This window comes from Macrobrachium rosenbergii, chromosome 39, assembly GCF_040412425.1.
Source record: "Macrobrachium rosenbergii isolate ZJJX-2024 chromosome 39, ASM4041242v1, whole genome shotgun sequence".
NCBI lineage: Eukaryota > Metazoa > Arthropoda > Malacostraca > Decapoda > Palaemonidae > Macrobrachium > Macrobrachium rosenbergii.
This window is the reverse complement of record NC_089779.1, coordinates 6,704,304-6,722,165: the sequence shown is the minus strand read 5'-3', so window position 1 is coordinate 6,722,165 and position 17,862 is coordinate 6,704,304. Positions and strand designations below refer to the sequence as shown.

Here is a 17,862-nt window from a genome sequence, read left to right as displayed (position 1 = left end):
AACGCGCTGTAAAAGCCTGATATAGAAAAATGATGTCATTACGGCGGCATTATAGTGTCACGGCCTGCTACATGCAACAGCAGCAGAGGAGGAGCTGACTGATGACAATACAGGAGTCATGTGTCTTCGGAGGCGCCGCAAGAAGCGATACCATTTCCGGAGCGACTTTGGCAGGGCGACAGAGGAGAGTGGGGAGGGTGGGGGTAGGGGGGGGGATACCCTAGAAAACAAGGTGTGAGTATCGTAGATACCTGGGAGTCAATTACACGCGGAGACAGGTATGTCGCCGTCAAAACGAAACGTTATTACTCGGGTACAAACTTATTACTTCGAGTATAACTATGTGGAAATCCAAACGTAAATTAAGTATAATTAAAATAAACATACCTAAGTTACGCATACCTAAAATAAACATCACTGATTACATGCTAAATACAGATCCGGAACACGTCTCAAATGGAAGAAAACACCGCGTGGAAACAAGGAAAAGTGAACACTACTCGGACGATGAAATATAGCACCGACGGTCCAATTATAGAAACTTGCTTGAAAATAGTTACGTCCTGACACAGGTGCGGTGCTTATGTATAAGCATCTGTTTTCTCGCCCATTTCCGACTCCCCGCGACACCTGCTTTCGCGATACAGGTGCGCTAACAGATGTCGAATTGTTACTTTCTTCCGCAACAGGTGTGTTTTATCATCTCTTTGACACACTCTTAAGTCAATAGGTTTGTGAATCATTCTTTCGTAAAAAATGTGTTTGTGGGACTCCACACACACACACACACACACACACACACATATACATATATATATATATATATATATATATATATATATATATATATATATATATATATATATATATATATATATACATATACACACACTATACATATATAATGTGTGTGTGTGTGTGTGAACTGGCTAATGCTGCAGAAAAATTCCTTATCAAAGCACCAGTAACACCGAAAGTGTGTGAATAAGTCAACAACGCAACGGGGAAAATACTGCAACGTTGAACACATGCAATATCTTGAAAAAATGTGTGGTCTTGCTTCAAAGGTCCTTTGCTTTCATTTTGAAAGCAAAAGTAGTTTTGATTATATTTTTTCTCTCTCTCTCTCTCTCTCTCTCTCTCTCTCTCAACTACGACTTACAACAACCGATCAACAATCAGGTACACAACGCAATCCTTGGACCAACGAAGGCAAACTGGACTTTATACGAAACCCCGCCTAACCAAGCTTTCCATTCCTCGTCCGATCACCGTGGATCGAACACGGGCCTGAATCGAGAGTCCATTGCAAAGTTGGCGTTCAAATGATTAAATTACTTCTGCAAGAGAGATTTGCTTTGTCTATTGAAAAATTATACAGTTATTTCATCGATCGTCCTCGTTAATTGGATAAGTGTCAATTAAGAGTAATACTCTGGCACGGGTTATTGTATACAAAAAAGGGGTCCGTTGCTTTTCATGGCGATATTTGTTCCTGACAATTGTACCGATACATGCAGAGGCTGATACAGGAATGCAACATAATCTTTCCTGCAGTCTGCAGAAATAGGGTACGTCTAAAAATCAAAGGACTGTGCAGACGGCCGACATGTTACTGCTAAAGAATCAGTAAAAAGAAAATGAAACAACACTAGCTATGCATTCACCTAAGATACATATCCTGTCAGTATTAATTCATGTGGCTACTGAGAAAGATGAACATATTATTTTTAGACGTTGTGGCTATCTATAAACAATTTGACACTACTAAAATTACTATTTTTGTTGTTGTTTTATAGAAAGAATGAATCCCATCAAAACTAATATATAATATCTAAAAAAAAAGTAATTATTTGTATCATTTTTACTATTATCTTCGTTGTTTTGCTGTCCACAATAAACTAGGTTTATCGGCGAAATAGATGAAATGATTATCTACCGATACTTTACTAAGAGGAGACCCCCTCGAAAGAAAGAACGCAATCAAGCATACGTCCTCTTCAGGAGGTGCTAAAACAAGATCCCTTTTTCGGGAACAGGGCTCCTCGCACCAAGCAAGCAGAGCGAGAGAGAGAGAGAGAGAGAGAGAGAGAGAGAGAGAGAGAGAGCGCGGCAAGCACAAAAGGGGGGTTAGCGCATTCCCAGCATCCGAGCCGAGCGTGCTTGCTAGGGAGAAATTGCCCAGAAAGGGTACAGAATCTATACGTTTATAGGAGACATTCTCCGAGGACTCGTACTCGCTCGGAATTCCCATTCCAGTCGTGTCACGTGTTGTGAGGTCGTTAGCTTTATGGAGGCTGGATCACCATTCCCAGTGCTAAGACTCTTCGATGTAGTCTTATGTTAATTGGATTAAGAATCTCTCTCTCTCTCTCTCTCTCTCTCTCTCTCTCTCTGGCGAGCCCTTTGACAGTCCTTTCACTGTGGATAAAGTCATGACTCCAATTCCTAATCCATTGGTGATTTCAACGCCCAAAAACAGATTAGTAAGACTGAAAGCCAGCGCTTAAACGCCCCAGTGTTTCCGCTTGCCTCAGCTTTCAAGCAGATCTGCTTGTCTGCAACGGGCGGCAGTGCCACCTCCTCCTTCCTCCTCCTCCTCCTCCACAACCACCGGCGCTGCCATGTGCTTGGGAAGAGAGAAAAAGAGAGAGGGAGAGAGAGAGAAAGGGAGAGCGGGCGGAGGGGGAGGAGCCTAGCAACAAGAAGTAAATACGGCCATACGACATTCCTCCATTATGACGTCATCGAAACGCCTGTGTTGTGCTACGGACCGAGGATTATGATACGGTATATTTATGTGTTTTAATCTGATTACTCCTATAAAGAAAGGGTGAATATTGCCGTGTGCTGGGCTGAAGGACAGGCGGATCATTTATTCTCGTAACTGCGTCATTTCTCCCTAAGATCAAATGGCTGGTCACGCAGAGATACAGAAGACAGTCGCTGGCATATACGTCCTCCAGTGTCATGACTGATAGGTGTCACTCAAGATAACTTTCAATCAGTCTACCATACTCCATATATATACTGTATATGTGTGTGTGTGTGTGTGTGTGCAGATGGCGAGTTTAAATCCAGAAAAAAAAAAAAACTCGCAATGTTGAAATATTCCCCAAAACGAGGTGTAGGGCGAGCATACGCGATGGTCATCAAAGGTCAAAACACTAGAGAAAGGAAAATAAAACTGTGCATTTACTGCACAGCATCTTTCCTCTTGGGCACTGCCGCTTTAAAAGTTGCACACCGTAGAGTTAACTACCAATACACGTTGTTACGTGGAAAAACAACACATTACATCCATACTTTTACTAATGTGTGCGCAGGCACACGCTCCCGCGATCACGTGAATTAGAAACAACATAAGCACATTATGCATACGACACGTAAAGAAAGAACGAGGCAGATGGGAAACATTCGTCGCAACGCCAGATTACACAGCGAACCAATCAACTGAATGAGAGGAAAGTTAGTGGACACTATAGTACTCATTACCTAAGATGAATAACTTGACCTCAAATCCCCACCCACGCCCATCCACGCACCCACCCACCTATGTATCCCTCTCCCGTGAGATTTTGTAATTCAGAGTCCGAATTCTCCCTTTGGACCCAGGGGAATAAAGATACAGTTTATTAAAGCGGACACACACGCAACCCTCCAGCAGAGAGGAGGGGAGGGGAGTGGGAAGGAGAGGTTGGTTGGGTACCAGGCAGAGAGAGAGAGAGAGAGAGAGAGAGAGAGAGAGAGGATGGACTTTGGTAATCACCTTCATCATACAATGCTTGTTTTCTTGAATTTCGTTATACTTTTACTCCTTGTGGCTATGTCAGGAATTTGTATTTCTGTTTAAATTCCTGTCTATTTTTTTACCTCCAACCTGGCCCCCACACCTCTCTCTCTCTCTCTCTCTCTCTCTCTCTCTCTCTCTCTCTCTCTCTAGAAAACAATCGCTTGTTTAGCATTATTGGTTGCTATAAATGCTTAATGCATATCTGGTCATGAACTGTATATTTGCCTGACCTAGGATACATCAAAACCGTCTGTCTAACTGCACATCCCAAGAACATTTTAGGTTCATTAATTTAGTAAGGATACCTGCAACTGATCGGCAATCACGACACTGATTTCGTCAGTCTTAAAGGCTACAACATCCATCCAATATTAGGACAAACGGGAAATCTATATCTGTATACCTCCGACGGTCTATATTTGGTGCAGACATAATTTACTGAAGAGTCCCTGAACCCCTGTGATGTGTGTCAAGACCCCTTTGACCTCTATAATATTCGGAGGATTCCCTTAAATTCCCATATCAGTTAAGACAAATTTTGTTATCACCAATGTTGCTCATTTTAAAGAGTACTCCTTTACCTGTATCATTTCATATAGAAGTACCCTGAACACCTATAAACTCCTACAGTATTTAGAAGCTTCACGTGAACACCCCATAACATTTAAAAGGTCCCTAAAACTCCTGTGAAATTTAAAGAAGTGTTTGATCTTCTAAAACATTTAGAAAAAGAGAGAACCCTTGAAAACTGACAAAACTGAAAACAGAATTGGGAAAAATCTAGCAACACCCAGATACTATAGGATTTACAACCCCAGTTCCCACTGATCACAGCAATCCCTGTGTATCAACTGCTCTGGGAAGAGCGCAGAGCTGGTTATGGATTGCTCTAGAAGCAAGAACCTGTGCTAGCACATGACTGGCTTAAACTAACAACGACAACAACTACAGTGCAAAGCAATGGAGTTGACGCCAATGTTGGTTTTTAGGAAGCCCCCAAATTCATTCCGTCTGAAGTGTGAGCTGGAATATGGTTAAAGTCAATTAATTTTGGGAAGGTCGATACCACAGATCGATTTAAGTAATTAGTGCTAAGAAAACCGCTTTTGACAAAGTATACGAGTAAGTGCTGCAGGTAGGTCTTATTCTCACCCTTAACAAAAAAACCTTTCCCACCATGGAGCGAATCATGTAAGTGCGCGGAACAGTCGAGTTACAAGGAGCGTTTTCCTGAAAGTGTCGAATTCCAGGGCGTGTCTGCCTGGAAGTCAGTTCCAGAGAAGTTTTGCTCGGAACACTCGAGTTGCAGGAAGCATTTTCCTAAAAAGCGAAGTTCCAGCGAGCAGTTTTTTTTTTTTTTTGATTACTGATATAGTCGAATTCTAGAGTGTATCCCAGTAACAGTAACGTTAGTGTCTCTATGGAACAGTCGAGTTCCACGGAGAATTTTACTACAGCAGTCGATTTCCATGGAGTATTTTCTTAGAGCTGTCAAGTTCCAGGAGTATTTTCTTAGGGCTGTAGAGTTTCTATAAGTATTTCTCTTATACAGTCAAGTGTCGGTAACTATTCCAATACAATGATCTTTTTAGCTGCTCAGGTGCATGGTACACCTCAATAACAACGGGAGAAATTTTAAAATCTTTACTCCGTATTTTCCTTGGACAATTTTTTTCTATTTTAATCTGCTTATTAAGAAGTACTTCAATTTAAGATAGGTCAACATCTCAGGTAATCCTTCTGCCTATCAAAAATATCCTCAGACAAACCAAATCTCTTTCTGGAAAACGGATGGACTGACGACACTGGATTAATAGACTAAAAACTCCACAAGATGAGTTTACAAGAACAGTTTATAAGCCCCGCCCAAAGTTATGACACCAGAAATGCTTTGTTTTTTTTCTTACTGCTGAAAAGGTGGGGGGGGGGATTTCTAAACAATGGCTGGAGGAACAGGGACAGTGACAAAACATTCAATCCTGTAAAGTTGTCTAGGTGTGCTCACACCATCAACAGTCAAGTTTGATAAACCATTAAGTCATTCACGAAATATTAATATTTTCTGATACAATGCTAATTTTACTTTGTCTAAGAGAGAGAGAGAGAGAGAGAGAGAGAGAGAGAGAGAGAGAGAGAGAGAGAGAGAGAGAGAGAAAGGGCGACGTAATCAAAGGGTATTCTCCTGGCAATCTGTCATAAATTCTGAGCGTCGTAAATAAAGCATAAATGATAAACTCCCATTAAGGGCACTGCTATTCCCACCAGTTATCGGTTCGTACCTTACAATTTCCAGAGTGACTAATGTCGCGCAGGCATGGAAGCAGTAGATGTCGCTTAAAATGAAACCTGATGCGAGAACAGTGAAAATATCGGCAATAGTAGCATCAATAACCAGAACATCAACAACAACTGATACTTCATAGTTCCAAATAGTCAGGGCAATGATGTAAATCAATAAAACAACAGCATTGATAATAAACAACAACGGAAGCATCAACAACATTGTATATAAGGAAAACAAAAACAATAATAATTTTGTTACAAAAGATATAAAGTCGGGAAAAATTATAAGAAAATGTTAAGGTAAAATATCGTGCAACACTTAAAATGAAGCAAATGGTCCTATACTTTGCACATTAGTAAACACATAATGATAAATGAATATAAATAGATTAAATTAATAAGAACTTGTATGAGTCAGCGGTCAGGATTTCAGCATTTTTTTTCGTTACGTTTTAATACATTTTCAAAAGCTGGAGAACAATTATGGAGATACATAAAGTTATCGATTTTGTAATTATCAGAGATCAAAGGCTGAGCGTTTGCTGTTTTTAATAAAATATTCGCAGGGGATAAAAACCTGAGGCTGTAGATAAGTGTTTTTTTTTTTTTTAAAGATCACGGAGGAATAATTCAGTCTTCAGGTAATCTCCCAGTTCAAAAAGGACTTGAAAAGGACACGGCTTCACTGCCAATAGAAGAGGGGCAGCCCCTACTTTTGATGAACAATTTTCAACCTCATTTCCTTTCCAGTATCTCCCAATATATCCTAGCTATGCTGGGTTCGAATTCCGTCTGGGTAGGGGAATTTTTTTTTCCATTCAGTTCCATTTAGATATCAATTTCTGCACTGGCAAGTGTACCCAAAAATGCAGGGAATTAGAGGCAATTGTGGCTACTGCAATACAGTGCTCTCTCTCTCTCTCTCTCTCTCTCTCTCTCTCTCTCTCTCTATATATATATATATATATATATATATATATATATATACTACAATACTGTACTCTCTCTCTCTCTCTCTCTCTCTCTCTCTCTCTCTCTCTCTCTATATATATATATATATATATATATATATATATATATATATATATATATTATACATACATATACATACATACTGTATATATGATTTGGAATTGTGTTCCAACGAATTAAATCGAATATAGCTGTGGTTCGTTTACTCCTTTGTATAGGAACACCCGATTATAAGCAACCCATGGAAATACAGAAGCCAAACGAAAACGAAGTTTCGACACAAAAATGTGAATATCTGATTATTTATTCACAGGAAGTGTCCCGTGACTTGAATAGTGGCTGATAAAATTCTGAATACCTGATGACTGATTCACGGAAAAATGTTCTGTGACCGATTAGGGGTACATAAAACATTTTTAGTTTTCTGTAAAAGATGACTATTGAGGTGGCTACTTGTCTGTCCGTCCACACTTTTTCTGTCCGCCCTCCGATCTTAAAAACTACAGAGGCTACAGGGCTGCAAATTGGTCTGTTGATCATCCACCCTCCAATCATCAAACATACCAAATTGCAGCCCTCTAGCCTCAGTACTTTTTATTTTATTTAAAGTTAAAATTATCGACGATCGTCGTCTGACATCGACTAAAAGTTTCATGGGCCGCGGCTGAGAGTTTCATGGGCCGTAGCTGAGAATTTCATACAGCACTATACACTGTACAGAAAACTCGATTGCGCCGAAGAAAGCTTCGGCGCATTTTATACTTGTTTGTATTAAGGAAATACTTTAGATCCGTATAAGGTCACGTTTCAAACATTCGTTCACGAGGCCAATAGAGTTCAGACAATTACTTAAAGAAAATGAACACCGAAAAGAATAATCCCTCTCAAATTTACTAGCCTGCCATTCAAGAAAAAAATGTTGAAGCATTATAAAGACATGTCGTAATCATACACATATACACTTTAATGACAATTAACATAATTTAACTGGCCTCTAGTTTAAGGTGTTCATTTATATATATGTAGATAATAATGATCCTTGAAAAGAAAATTGGGAATGACTCTATATATTGGTTTGGGTACACCTAAACGGAATAACTGGATGTTGCCAAAGACATCTCATTCTATACACTGAATGGACATTTAGTTCTTAAGAGATTATATGGTTTGATGAATGTATAAATTGTCTGTTGGTGAAAAAAAAAAGGTTATAATTCTTGCCCATAAATCCTAACCAAGATAAAGACAACAGAAACTTAACAAATAAATTTTAAAAAATAAAGCTTAGGTCCCAAAGGTCATTACATCCATCCATCCTTTCGTTTAAAACTCCTATCCATTATTATCATACAAACACTAACAGAAAACAATGGAGAGAGAGAGAGAGAGAGAGAGAGAGAGAGAGAGAGAGAGAGAGAGAGAGAGAGAGAGAGAGAGAATATTCGTGGCAAAAATCCCACTTAAGAATGAATAAAACGAAAATGAAAAAAGAAAAAAATGGAAGCAATATTTCCCTTCCTCCCAGGGAAACGATGGCGATTGGGTTGGGTACTAAGCTTTAAGAGTAGCTCGGCTGGTTCGGTCCCGGGGTTTTAGCAGAGTTCACGTGCTGAGAACGAGGGGAAGGGGGAAGGAGGAGGAGGAGGAGGAGGAGGAGGAGGGAGGAGGAGGAGGAGGAGGAGGAGGAGGAGGAGGAGCGGAGGTTGAGGAGGGGACCCGGAGCCTATTGATTCCCTCCCATCGCAGCACTGAATACTGCATGACACCCGCGCACACACATACGTATGTACGTACACACACACACACACACACACACACACAATGCTCACATGTATGCACATAGGGGTGTTTCCTCCGAAGGGAATCCTCCGTACTCTGCGTTACTACAAAGAGGAGTTGATGCCGTCATTGCGAGAATTCGCAGGTTGATTGCCGACAAGCTTCGTCGAGATTAAAACCAACGGGAGGAGGGGGAGGACGAGGACGAGAGGGCTGTTGTCCTTGGGTGGTATGCAGAGACTGCACTCTTTAACCTCCTGTGTGGGGAGTTCTGTCAGTTGATATTGCGACTGGGCACGTTTGTCTGAACGGAACAGACGCAGACCATGCACACACAACGTCGCCGCAGGAGTAAACACGCACGCATCGCTGGGGAATCTTCCGTGTAGGTCTAAGAAGAGGCTAATGTTGATTTAGTTGTTAAAAAGTGAAAGTGGCATCGACTGTGTTCTAGCTTTCACTATGTCTGTCCCTCCATAGAAGACAAAGATAATTGTTTGTATATACACATATACAGTACACACACGCATACACACATATATGGGCGCGTTTGTATTTGTGCATGTCAACAATTACTTTAATTTACTTTAAAGGTAGGCCTCGTTCCCTTCTTTTTTCATGTTTCCTTCGGCCCTGGGACAGAAAAGGGCAATACGTTTCCGGCCCCAACGGCCTTTACTCCTAAGGAAAAAATAGACATACGCACTTCGTAGCAGAACTTAAGTTTGAACTGTCAATGCACGTGAACGAAAATTCAAATATAAACGGATGATGACTTTAAGCAAATCCCGATAACAATTGAAGTTCGTTAGTATGTGTGTGGGTGTGTGTACAGCGAATCGGATTCTCCATACCTTTAATTCTAAATCGGCCAGTTAGTACGATTCAAAATCAACAGTAAATTTTAACTAAAAAAAAAAAAAAAATAAAAATAAAAAACTTAATAATATGACGGAAGACCATTTAGCATATAAAGAACTCGTCAAAAATACTGACATCCCAGAGAAAGGGAGTACGCTGCTACATATCTCTTTGGGCAGTACCCAGAACAATTAAAAACATATACAAACAAAATAAATTGCCGGTACGGTCCCACACGGTCACGCTCCATGAATAATATTCTGATGCAATGCTGAAATCATATGCAACAGAGGTACCTGCCTGGACACCGGTTTTATTACTGACCGTAAAACCAGTCTTCAAGACTGAGGATTATATAACCTGTCGTTCAGACTGAAGCTCTAGGCAGTCTCCACGGTTGATCAGGTAGCTTGTTATTATTATTATTATTATTATTATTATTATTATTATTATTATTATTCAGAAGATGAAGCCTATTCATATGGAACAAGCCCACCAAAGGGGCCACTGACTTGAAAATTCAAGCTTCCAAAGAATATGGCGCTCGTTAGGAAGTAAAAGAAGGTAAAGGGAAATACAGAAAGAATAAATCTCACTTATTAAAAAGAAAAAAATAAATTAATAAATTAATAAATAGATAAAACTGTATTAAATTGCAAGGGGGAATAGCATTAGGGCAGTAACGCATTGCATCTTCGCTTGAACTTTTGAAGTTCAAACATTTTTAAGATATAACCAGTCTCTGAGGTTGAGTATACAGTCTTCAAAACTGAATGCATAAAACATTTTCAAGACAAGAAATAATCAGCCGATTCGAGTGAAGGTAAAAACGGTAAAACAAGTTCAACAACTGAAATATAACCAGTTTTTCCACACTGAACACAATGTTTCAGGCTAACGACAAAACAAATTAATCAAGACGAATCAAGTTGAAATATGAGTTCGAAAGAAAATCCCACTCATTTTGGAGTCGTCACTCTTGACGTAGATATCAAATGAATTTTAATAAGCAAATTTCAATGTTTTTTTTCTAGGTTCGTTTGTGGACACATCAGTATCTAGCTAAACTCATTGCTCTCCGATTTGAATGCTTTCTTATGAACGAACATTCTTGTACTTTTGTTGATATCTTTCCTTGCATAAGTAATGCGGTTTGAAGATTTCAATTCTATGGATCGATCTGTGATTGGCAGTTCGACTCGTTTACATGAGCCAACCTCAGCCTCCCTATGTGTGTATACTGAACTGTCGGGTTAGGATGAATAAACAGCAGTACCACAGCAATTTTGGTATCGAATACTGGAAATACCCGAAGTTCAGCCGGAAAATTGTAGAAGGCACGTGTGCATTAATGTAAGAATACACAAAATGAGCGTAACAATGTACTCACCATCCCTGGACATGCCGAGGGCTAGGCACTTCTGTAGTCGGCAGTACTGACATCGGTTGCGGTTCACGCGGTCCACGACGCAGTTCTTCTGCCGGGGACACTGGTAGTTGACGACGGAGGACTGCGACCTCCTGAAGAAGCCCTTGCAGCCTTCGCAGGTGATGACCCCATAATGGACGCCCGACGATTTGTCCCCACAAACCTTGCACGGGATTATCTCGATCTGGGCTGTGGAGGGGCATAGAGAGAACAGTATTAGATCTCTTCTTTCAGGGGAGGGAGAGAGAGAGAGAGAGAGAGAGAGAGAGAGAGAGAGAGAGAGAGAATTCAGTGTCAAAAATCAAGTTACTTGAAAGACTTGCCATAAATAGAAAAAGAGATAAAACAATATAAAATTCAAATTGACTTGTCATAAATAGAAAAAGAGATAAAACAATATAAATTCAAACTGTCGCTACACGACAAACTTGGACAGTACCGGAACTCTTGGTATGACTTAGATAAAAAAAATCAGATAATAATTCCTTATCACCTAATTGCAACCCAGATATTCAAATCACACTCACACACTCGAACAGGTCCACGCACGCGCGTGAGCGCAAGCAAATACGTGCCTGTGGTCAAGCACTAAAACCATTTACTTCAGCACTGAAGAAAAATTTAAGAACATGCTGGAACTGAAGTACTTAAATGAACAACTCTTTCATAAATAAGACGAAAGCAACAAATTTTGCTTTCCCTCTCTATCAAGGAAATAACGCCCCACCCATTCTGATTATACTCACAAGCTCGTTCACATTCTGTTCGCATTCTTCGAGCTGGTATTCTGCGTGTCACGCAGACCAAAAATAATACAAATTTATAAGCACGAATGGAGGTCGGTGAGACTGTTTTTTTTTTAATAAGGGAAAACGTACCACTGATGTTCTGGACTGAAGTGATATTGGTCAGGTGAGGATATTCAGAAGACACTGCATTGTCGCTTAATGTGTTGAACAAATGATGTCGAAAATCCTAAAATTTAATTCAGGATTTTTCTGTCAAATATCTGTTAGAGTTTTTACTGAGGGCTTTATCAGATGCCGTTCTCTGGACTATATTCAGCTCTCTGTATAAAGATCTTAATATATTTTGAGCGACAAATGGCCCACGATTTCAGTCCGTAATAATAACAGCAGTGATAAAAGAAAATAGTTATTAATAATAATAATAATAATAATAATAATAATAATAATAGTAGTAGTAGTAGTAGTAGTTTGGTCTGATCAGTACTCGGATAGGTATCGAGAAAGGCCAGAGGCCGTCTACGTTTAGAACTCTTGAAGATACGAGAGGAAGGCCTTGATTCTAGCAACCTCATCCTACAAATTCTTCCTGGAAACCGAAATGTCACAATTTACTCCAGCCCCTCTCATATATATATATATATATATATATATATATATATATATATATATATATATATATATATATATATATAAATATATATATACATACATACAAACCCCCCACACGCATATATATATAGTATATATATACGTATATACTGTACATATACGATCGAATTCCATACGAATGACAGCATATATATTTACGCAATGACGAGACTCGATTTCTTTTGACTAGAGAATTGTTCGAAGCGAAGAAGTGGTGAATATAAACCTAAGTGCAAAGCAAGTGCAACGAAACCATTACACCATGGATGCTGGGATAGGTTATGGGGAATGAGATTATTGTCACATGATGTGAGAGAAAATAAACAATAAGAAGACTCCCACGATCCTTTAACAAAAAAAAAAAAAAAAAAATATCTACGATTGTGGAGCTTGAAAAACATAGACACCCACAATCTCAGAGATTTCGTAAGAAAAACCTCTCAACTTCCATAATCGCAGAGCTATTTTTTTTTTTTTTTGCTTGCAGAGCTAAGAAAATTTGATAAAAATATTTCAGCGTTGCATAGCTAATAAAAAACCATATATCTACGGTCGTAGAGCTAGGAAAATTTGACATCCACAATCTCAGAGATTAAAAAAACCTTAGACTTCTATAATCGCAGAGCTAGAAAAAAAAGAAGTTTTTGCTATGCTTGCAGAGGTAATAAAATTTGGAAAAAAATACTACAACGGGTTGCATAGCTTCAAGAAACATTTGCATGAATGCAGAGCTCAAAATCAAATCCATGACAACACAACACCAAAAAAAAGACTTCCATTGCAGAGCTCAAAAAAAAAGAAAAAAAATTCCACGACTACAGAAATAATAAAGAATAAAAAAAATTTCACGATTGTACAGCTAAAGATTACCCGATTAAGGGCACAGTTCATTCCTGTGCAATGCTGACATCAGAGCTTACGTCATCGCCATTGTCATCAGAGAGAGAGAGAGAGAGAGAGAGAGAGAGAGGGAGAGAGAGAGAAAGTGAGGGTTTCTGATTGGAAAGATACTTGTTTACTTCCCACACACACACACAGAGAGAGAGAGAGAGAGAGAGAGAGAGAGAGAGAGAGAGAGAGAGAGAGAGAGAGAGAGAGAGAGAGAGGTGAAGAGGGATTACTGATGGGAGAGAAATAAGATTGCTTGATTTACTTCCTAGAGAGAGAGAGAGAGAGAGAGAGAGAGAGAGAGAGAGAGAGAGGGTTTCCGATGGGAAAAATGCAATTGCCTGATTTACTTCCCAGAGAGAAAGAGAGAGAGAGAGAGAGAGAGAGAGGTGAAGAGGGATTATTGATGGTAAAAATACAAGTGCTTGATTTACTTCCCAACCAGAGAGAGAGAGAGAGAGAGAGAGAGAGAGAGAGAGAGAGAGAGAGAGAGAGAGAGAGAGAGAGAGAGAGATTACTATTGGGGAAAAAACAATTGATTGATTTACTTAACAAAGAAAAAAAATCATTGTATGTCAGTGTTTGTTCCACTGAGCTTTGTCAATGTAGCCAGTATATGTATATATATATATATATATATATATATATATATATATATATATATATATATATATATATATATATATATGTGTGTGTGTGTGTGTGTGTGTGTGTATACATATATATATATATATAATATATATATATATATATATATATATATATATATATATATATATATATATATATCCATACATAGATATACATAAAACATTGCATTCTTTTGAATTTTGCAGACGGTTCAGAATCTACAGCAATCAGAAAGACCCCATCCGAATTCCTCAATGTCTTCAACCAGGGGTCAATGACCTTCAGTACTCTGGGGACAAGCTTCCGAAACCTGTTAAGAATCCTGATTCTCTTCAGTAGAGAATTGTACTCATTAATTGGTGTTGCGTGGTTCACCCTCATTATTTCGAAATGATGGTCAAAGTGGAGAATAATACAGGATATTAAAAAATATAAGTTTTTACGTTGTTGACAAATTTAAGGATTTATATATATATATATATATATATATATATATATATATATATATATATATAATTATATACATGTGTGTATATGTATGTGTGTGTGTGGTATACATCTTTTCTTTCACAGTCCAATACGATGGCTGATAAAATACAAAAAATACCACATATTAATAAAAAAACCAACAACAATCCTTTTACTGCGTAAGTGATATGTCCGTTTCTGATGTAACTTATTTTCTTTGCATTTGCAACAACACTTCCTTGATAGATTGCAGTAACAATGGCAATGCAAAGAACAACAAGAAAAAATAACAATTAACAATGAAATTCCTTACTAACAACAATCACAATAACAATAATATGATGTATTTTCCCACAACCCTACGTACATATCTTAGGCGCAACCAAAATCTCATGGATCCCCAGCAGGGGTCGATGACCCCTGCAGCTACTAGCACACTGTATTCACTCGTGAATGGAATTACTACTGAATAAATAAATAGTGTCAATGTGCTTTTTCTAGGTTTTTGTGTTACGTTTTAAACTTTTTTGTGAGGAAGATAATTGGTCTCTTTTATTTTCGGGTTTTATTTTGCATTTCAGCTTCGAAAAGTTTCCTTTTTTCCCTCTTCCTCGCTTTGATTGTGCTAGGGCTGTCTTTCACAAACGACAGAGTCGTTATATTTATTAGATATTAGAGTTCGTTTCTAATACCTTTTCATTTTCCCCCTCCTGATTTTTAAAATTATTCTAAAGAATATCTCACTCAAGCAGAAACGTCATCGTTGTTTAAACCATATAATTTCGATGGTATCTTTAACAGCAACTTCATTGTCACTTTTCACTTTAAACACTTTTTTTTCTATGTCTGTGGACTCCTAAGTAAATGAGAACCTGCATAACGCTACTGAAACATCACCAATTTCCTCACTACCGAAGGTCTTACGTAAGGACCAGCGGTGCTGTGTATTATTAGATTATGCCCAAGTTTTTGGTTCGTCTCCAATTTCGGCAGACTTGTGTCATATTTTCCTCTCAACCTGGGAATGGGGCACGTGTGGACCAAATCTGACAGATTTTATGATCGACTGGAGAGTTATTTTTATTATTATTCTTATTATTTTACCGTACCCACGCCGGCGGAATAGATGAAAATATAAAAGATGGTCGAAAGGGTATGTTCTAGCCCTATGGACGTTTGCAATGTCCAGAAAATTCAACCAGGTCCCCTTCATTCAGAGGTGAGAGGGGCGACCGCGGGCTGGACGACGGCACATCCAAACCTGAGGTTCACTACAAACAGAAAAACAAGTATATAGATACACATCACGATTCAAAATGAACCAACATTCCCATGGAATAGGCCCACAACATCATATGCCTAAAGAGCAAATTTATCATCAAATAAAAGGTCCTCACTTAAAGGCGAAGGGAAGGAAATAACAAATAAATAAAAGATAATTAATTCTAATAAGAGTCGTGACACTATGCGCTGACTCATAGTCTCCCCTCGCTGAACATTCGAGCAAAATAATAATAATAATAATAATAATAATAATAATAATAATAATAATAATAATAATAATAATGGAGAAACGAATCCACAGTTTTGTATGTTTACAAATATATTTAGAAAGCAAACTTTATTTTTAATTATATTTGTACACGTACAAAACTACGGAATTCTTTCCCCATTTTAAGACTCATACTACTACCACTACTAATAATAGCACCATCAAGTCACTTCTCTTTGAAAACACAAGAACTTGTGACTAAGTGTATTCACAAAACCCGCTCATTAGTGCAAGTTTTTTCTAGGAAAAGCCCGCTCCAAATATCCTCAGATTTAAAACAACTCTAAACATTATTCACGATAAATAAAACTGTTCTTATTCGTGTTTTGAAAGAATATTCACTGTTAGCTATTTTATTTTTTTTTAAAACGAGATAAAAAACAGCGAGATCTCCAAACAAGTGATTATGAACGAAAAATAATTTGCGCAAAAATAAATTCTTGTAAACAATTTCTAATCTCATCTACTCTGTGCAATACAGCACTGTACAGTGTATCTATTGCTTTCATCCTCATGAATATAAGTCAAATAATCATAAGAAGATACTCAAATACATCTAAAATAAAAAGATAGTGTGAGTGGGTACACTACGGAATGCTCTTGTGAAGATATGAAAATCTATCTAGAAAGCGGAAATACTTTGAAACAATCTTATGAAAACACTGAAATACACTGAGAAGACAGTAACGCCGTGGGAGTATTATCAAATTAGCTCACGACAAGAATGCCCGAGTGTATGTCAAGAATATGATCAAAGAACATCAACAATGTTTAAAATGAACCAAGAGTGAAACATCTCAGGAAGAATACAAAGACAAAACCAAACCTAGGAGACAGCCCTTCCACAAGGTTCTTCACACCACCACCAAAGCCAAGAGAGAGAGAGAGAGAGATAGAGGGCATTGACCTTACACTGAAAATGACAGTAGCCTGGCTCTTCTAAATTAAAAAACTCCCGTTTTCAGAGATAGACGACATTTGACGACAAAGGCAAACCCATTATGTCCAGGTTCAGAAAGTTTCATTGATCCCAACGATCGTCAACTTAACGACAATGGACGGACGGATTGATGGAAGTGACGTCACGAATCAACGCGGCGACTCTGCCTGACGCATGATCAACCGGACCAGGTACATCAGCAGAAGGAGTGAGTGAGTGCATGTCCCTGACCACAGGCATGCGTGCAAGGTGACGTCACGTCGGGTAGGTAGCCAATGGGAGGCGCCAACTGGCACCAACGCGTGGTGACATGTCGATATAGCCCTCGGGGGCCAACGACCTCAGCGCCCAAAACAAACAAACCAACACACACAACACACACACACACACACACACGCACACGGCATAAAAACGTGTGATACATCAATGGCGTTTACATGAAGCCTTTCATCTTATACTGAAGTCACATGGGGGAAAAGCAACTCATTGAAGGCAGCAATTCTTCTATTATATATATTTTTTTTAATTTCTTTTTATCCGGAACAAAAAAAAAAGCGAGTTCTCTCTAGTTCCTGTTTGTGTGTGTGTTTGTGTGTGTATGTGTGTACGACTGGGACTAAGTTTGTCATCAGTTGGAATTTAGACCCAGAAATACGACGAGTCTGAGAATAAAGACGAGAATAAGAAGAAATGAGAAGCAACCGCTGACTGAAAAATTATGAAGAACAAAAGGGGAGGTAGTAGAGAGAACTAGAAAGAGAAAGAGAGAGAGGGTTAATGACCTGGCTCAATGCCCACGAACGTCTCTCTCTCTCTCTCTCTCTCTCTCTCTCTCTCTCTCTCTCTCTCTCTCTCTCTCTTCCGCTCCCA

General features: G+C 38.7%; 1 protein-coding gene across 7 annotated transcripts in view; it reads right to left on the bottom strand.

Moving 5' to 3' along the window:
• Hr3 (Hormone receptor 3) overlaps window positions 1-17,862 on the bottom strand; it is a 405,294-nt gene that overhangs the window by 35,572 nt on the left and 351,860 nt on the right. For all 7 annotated transcript variants that reach the window (XM_067082394.1, XM_067082395.1, XM_067082392.1 and 4 more), the window contains exon 2: window positions 11,079-11,306. In XM_067082394.1, coding sequence (XP_066938495.1) covers window positions 11,079-11,306 — 228 coding nt within the window. The remainder of the gene's footprint in view (window positions 1-11,078; window positions 11,307-17,862) is intronic.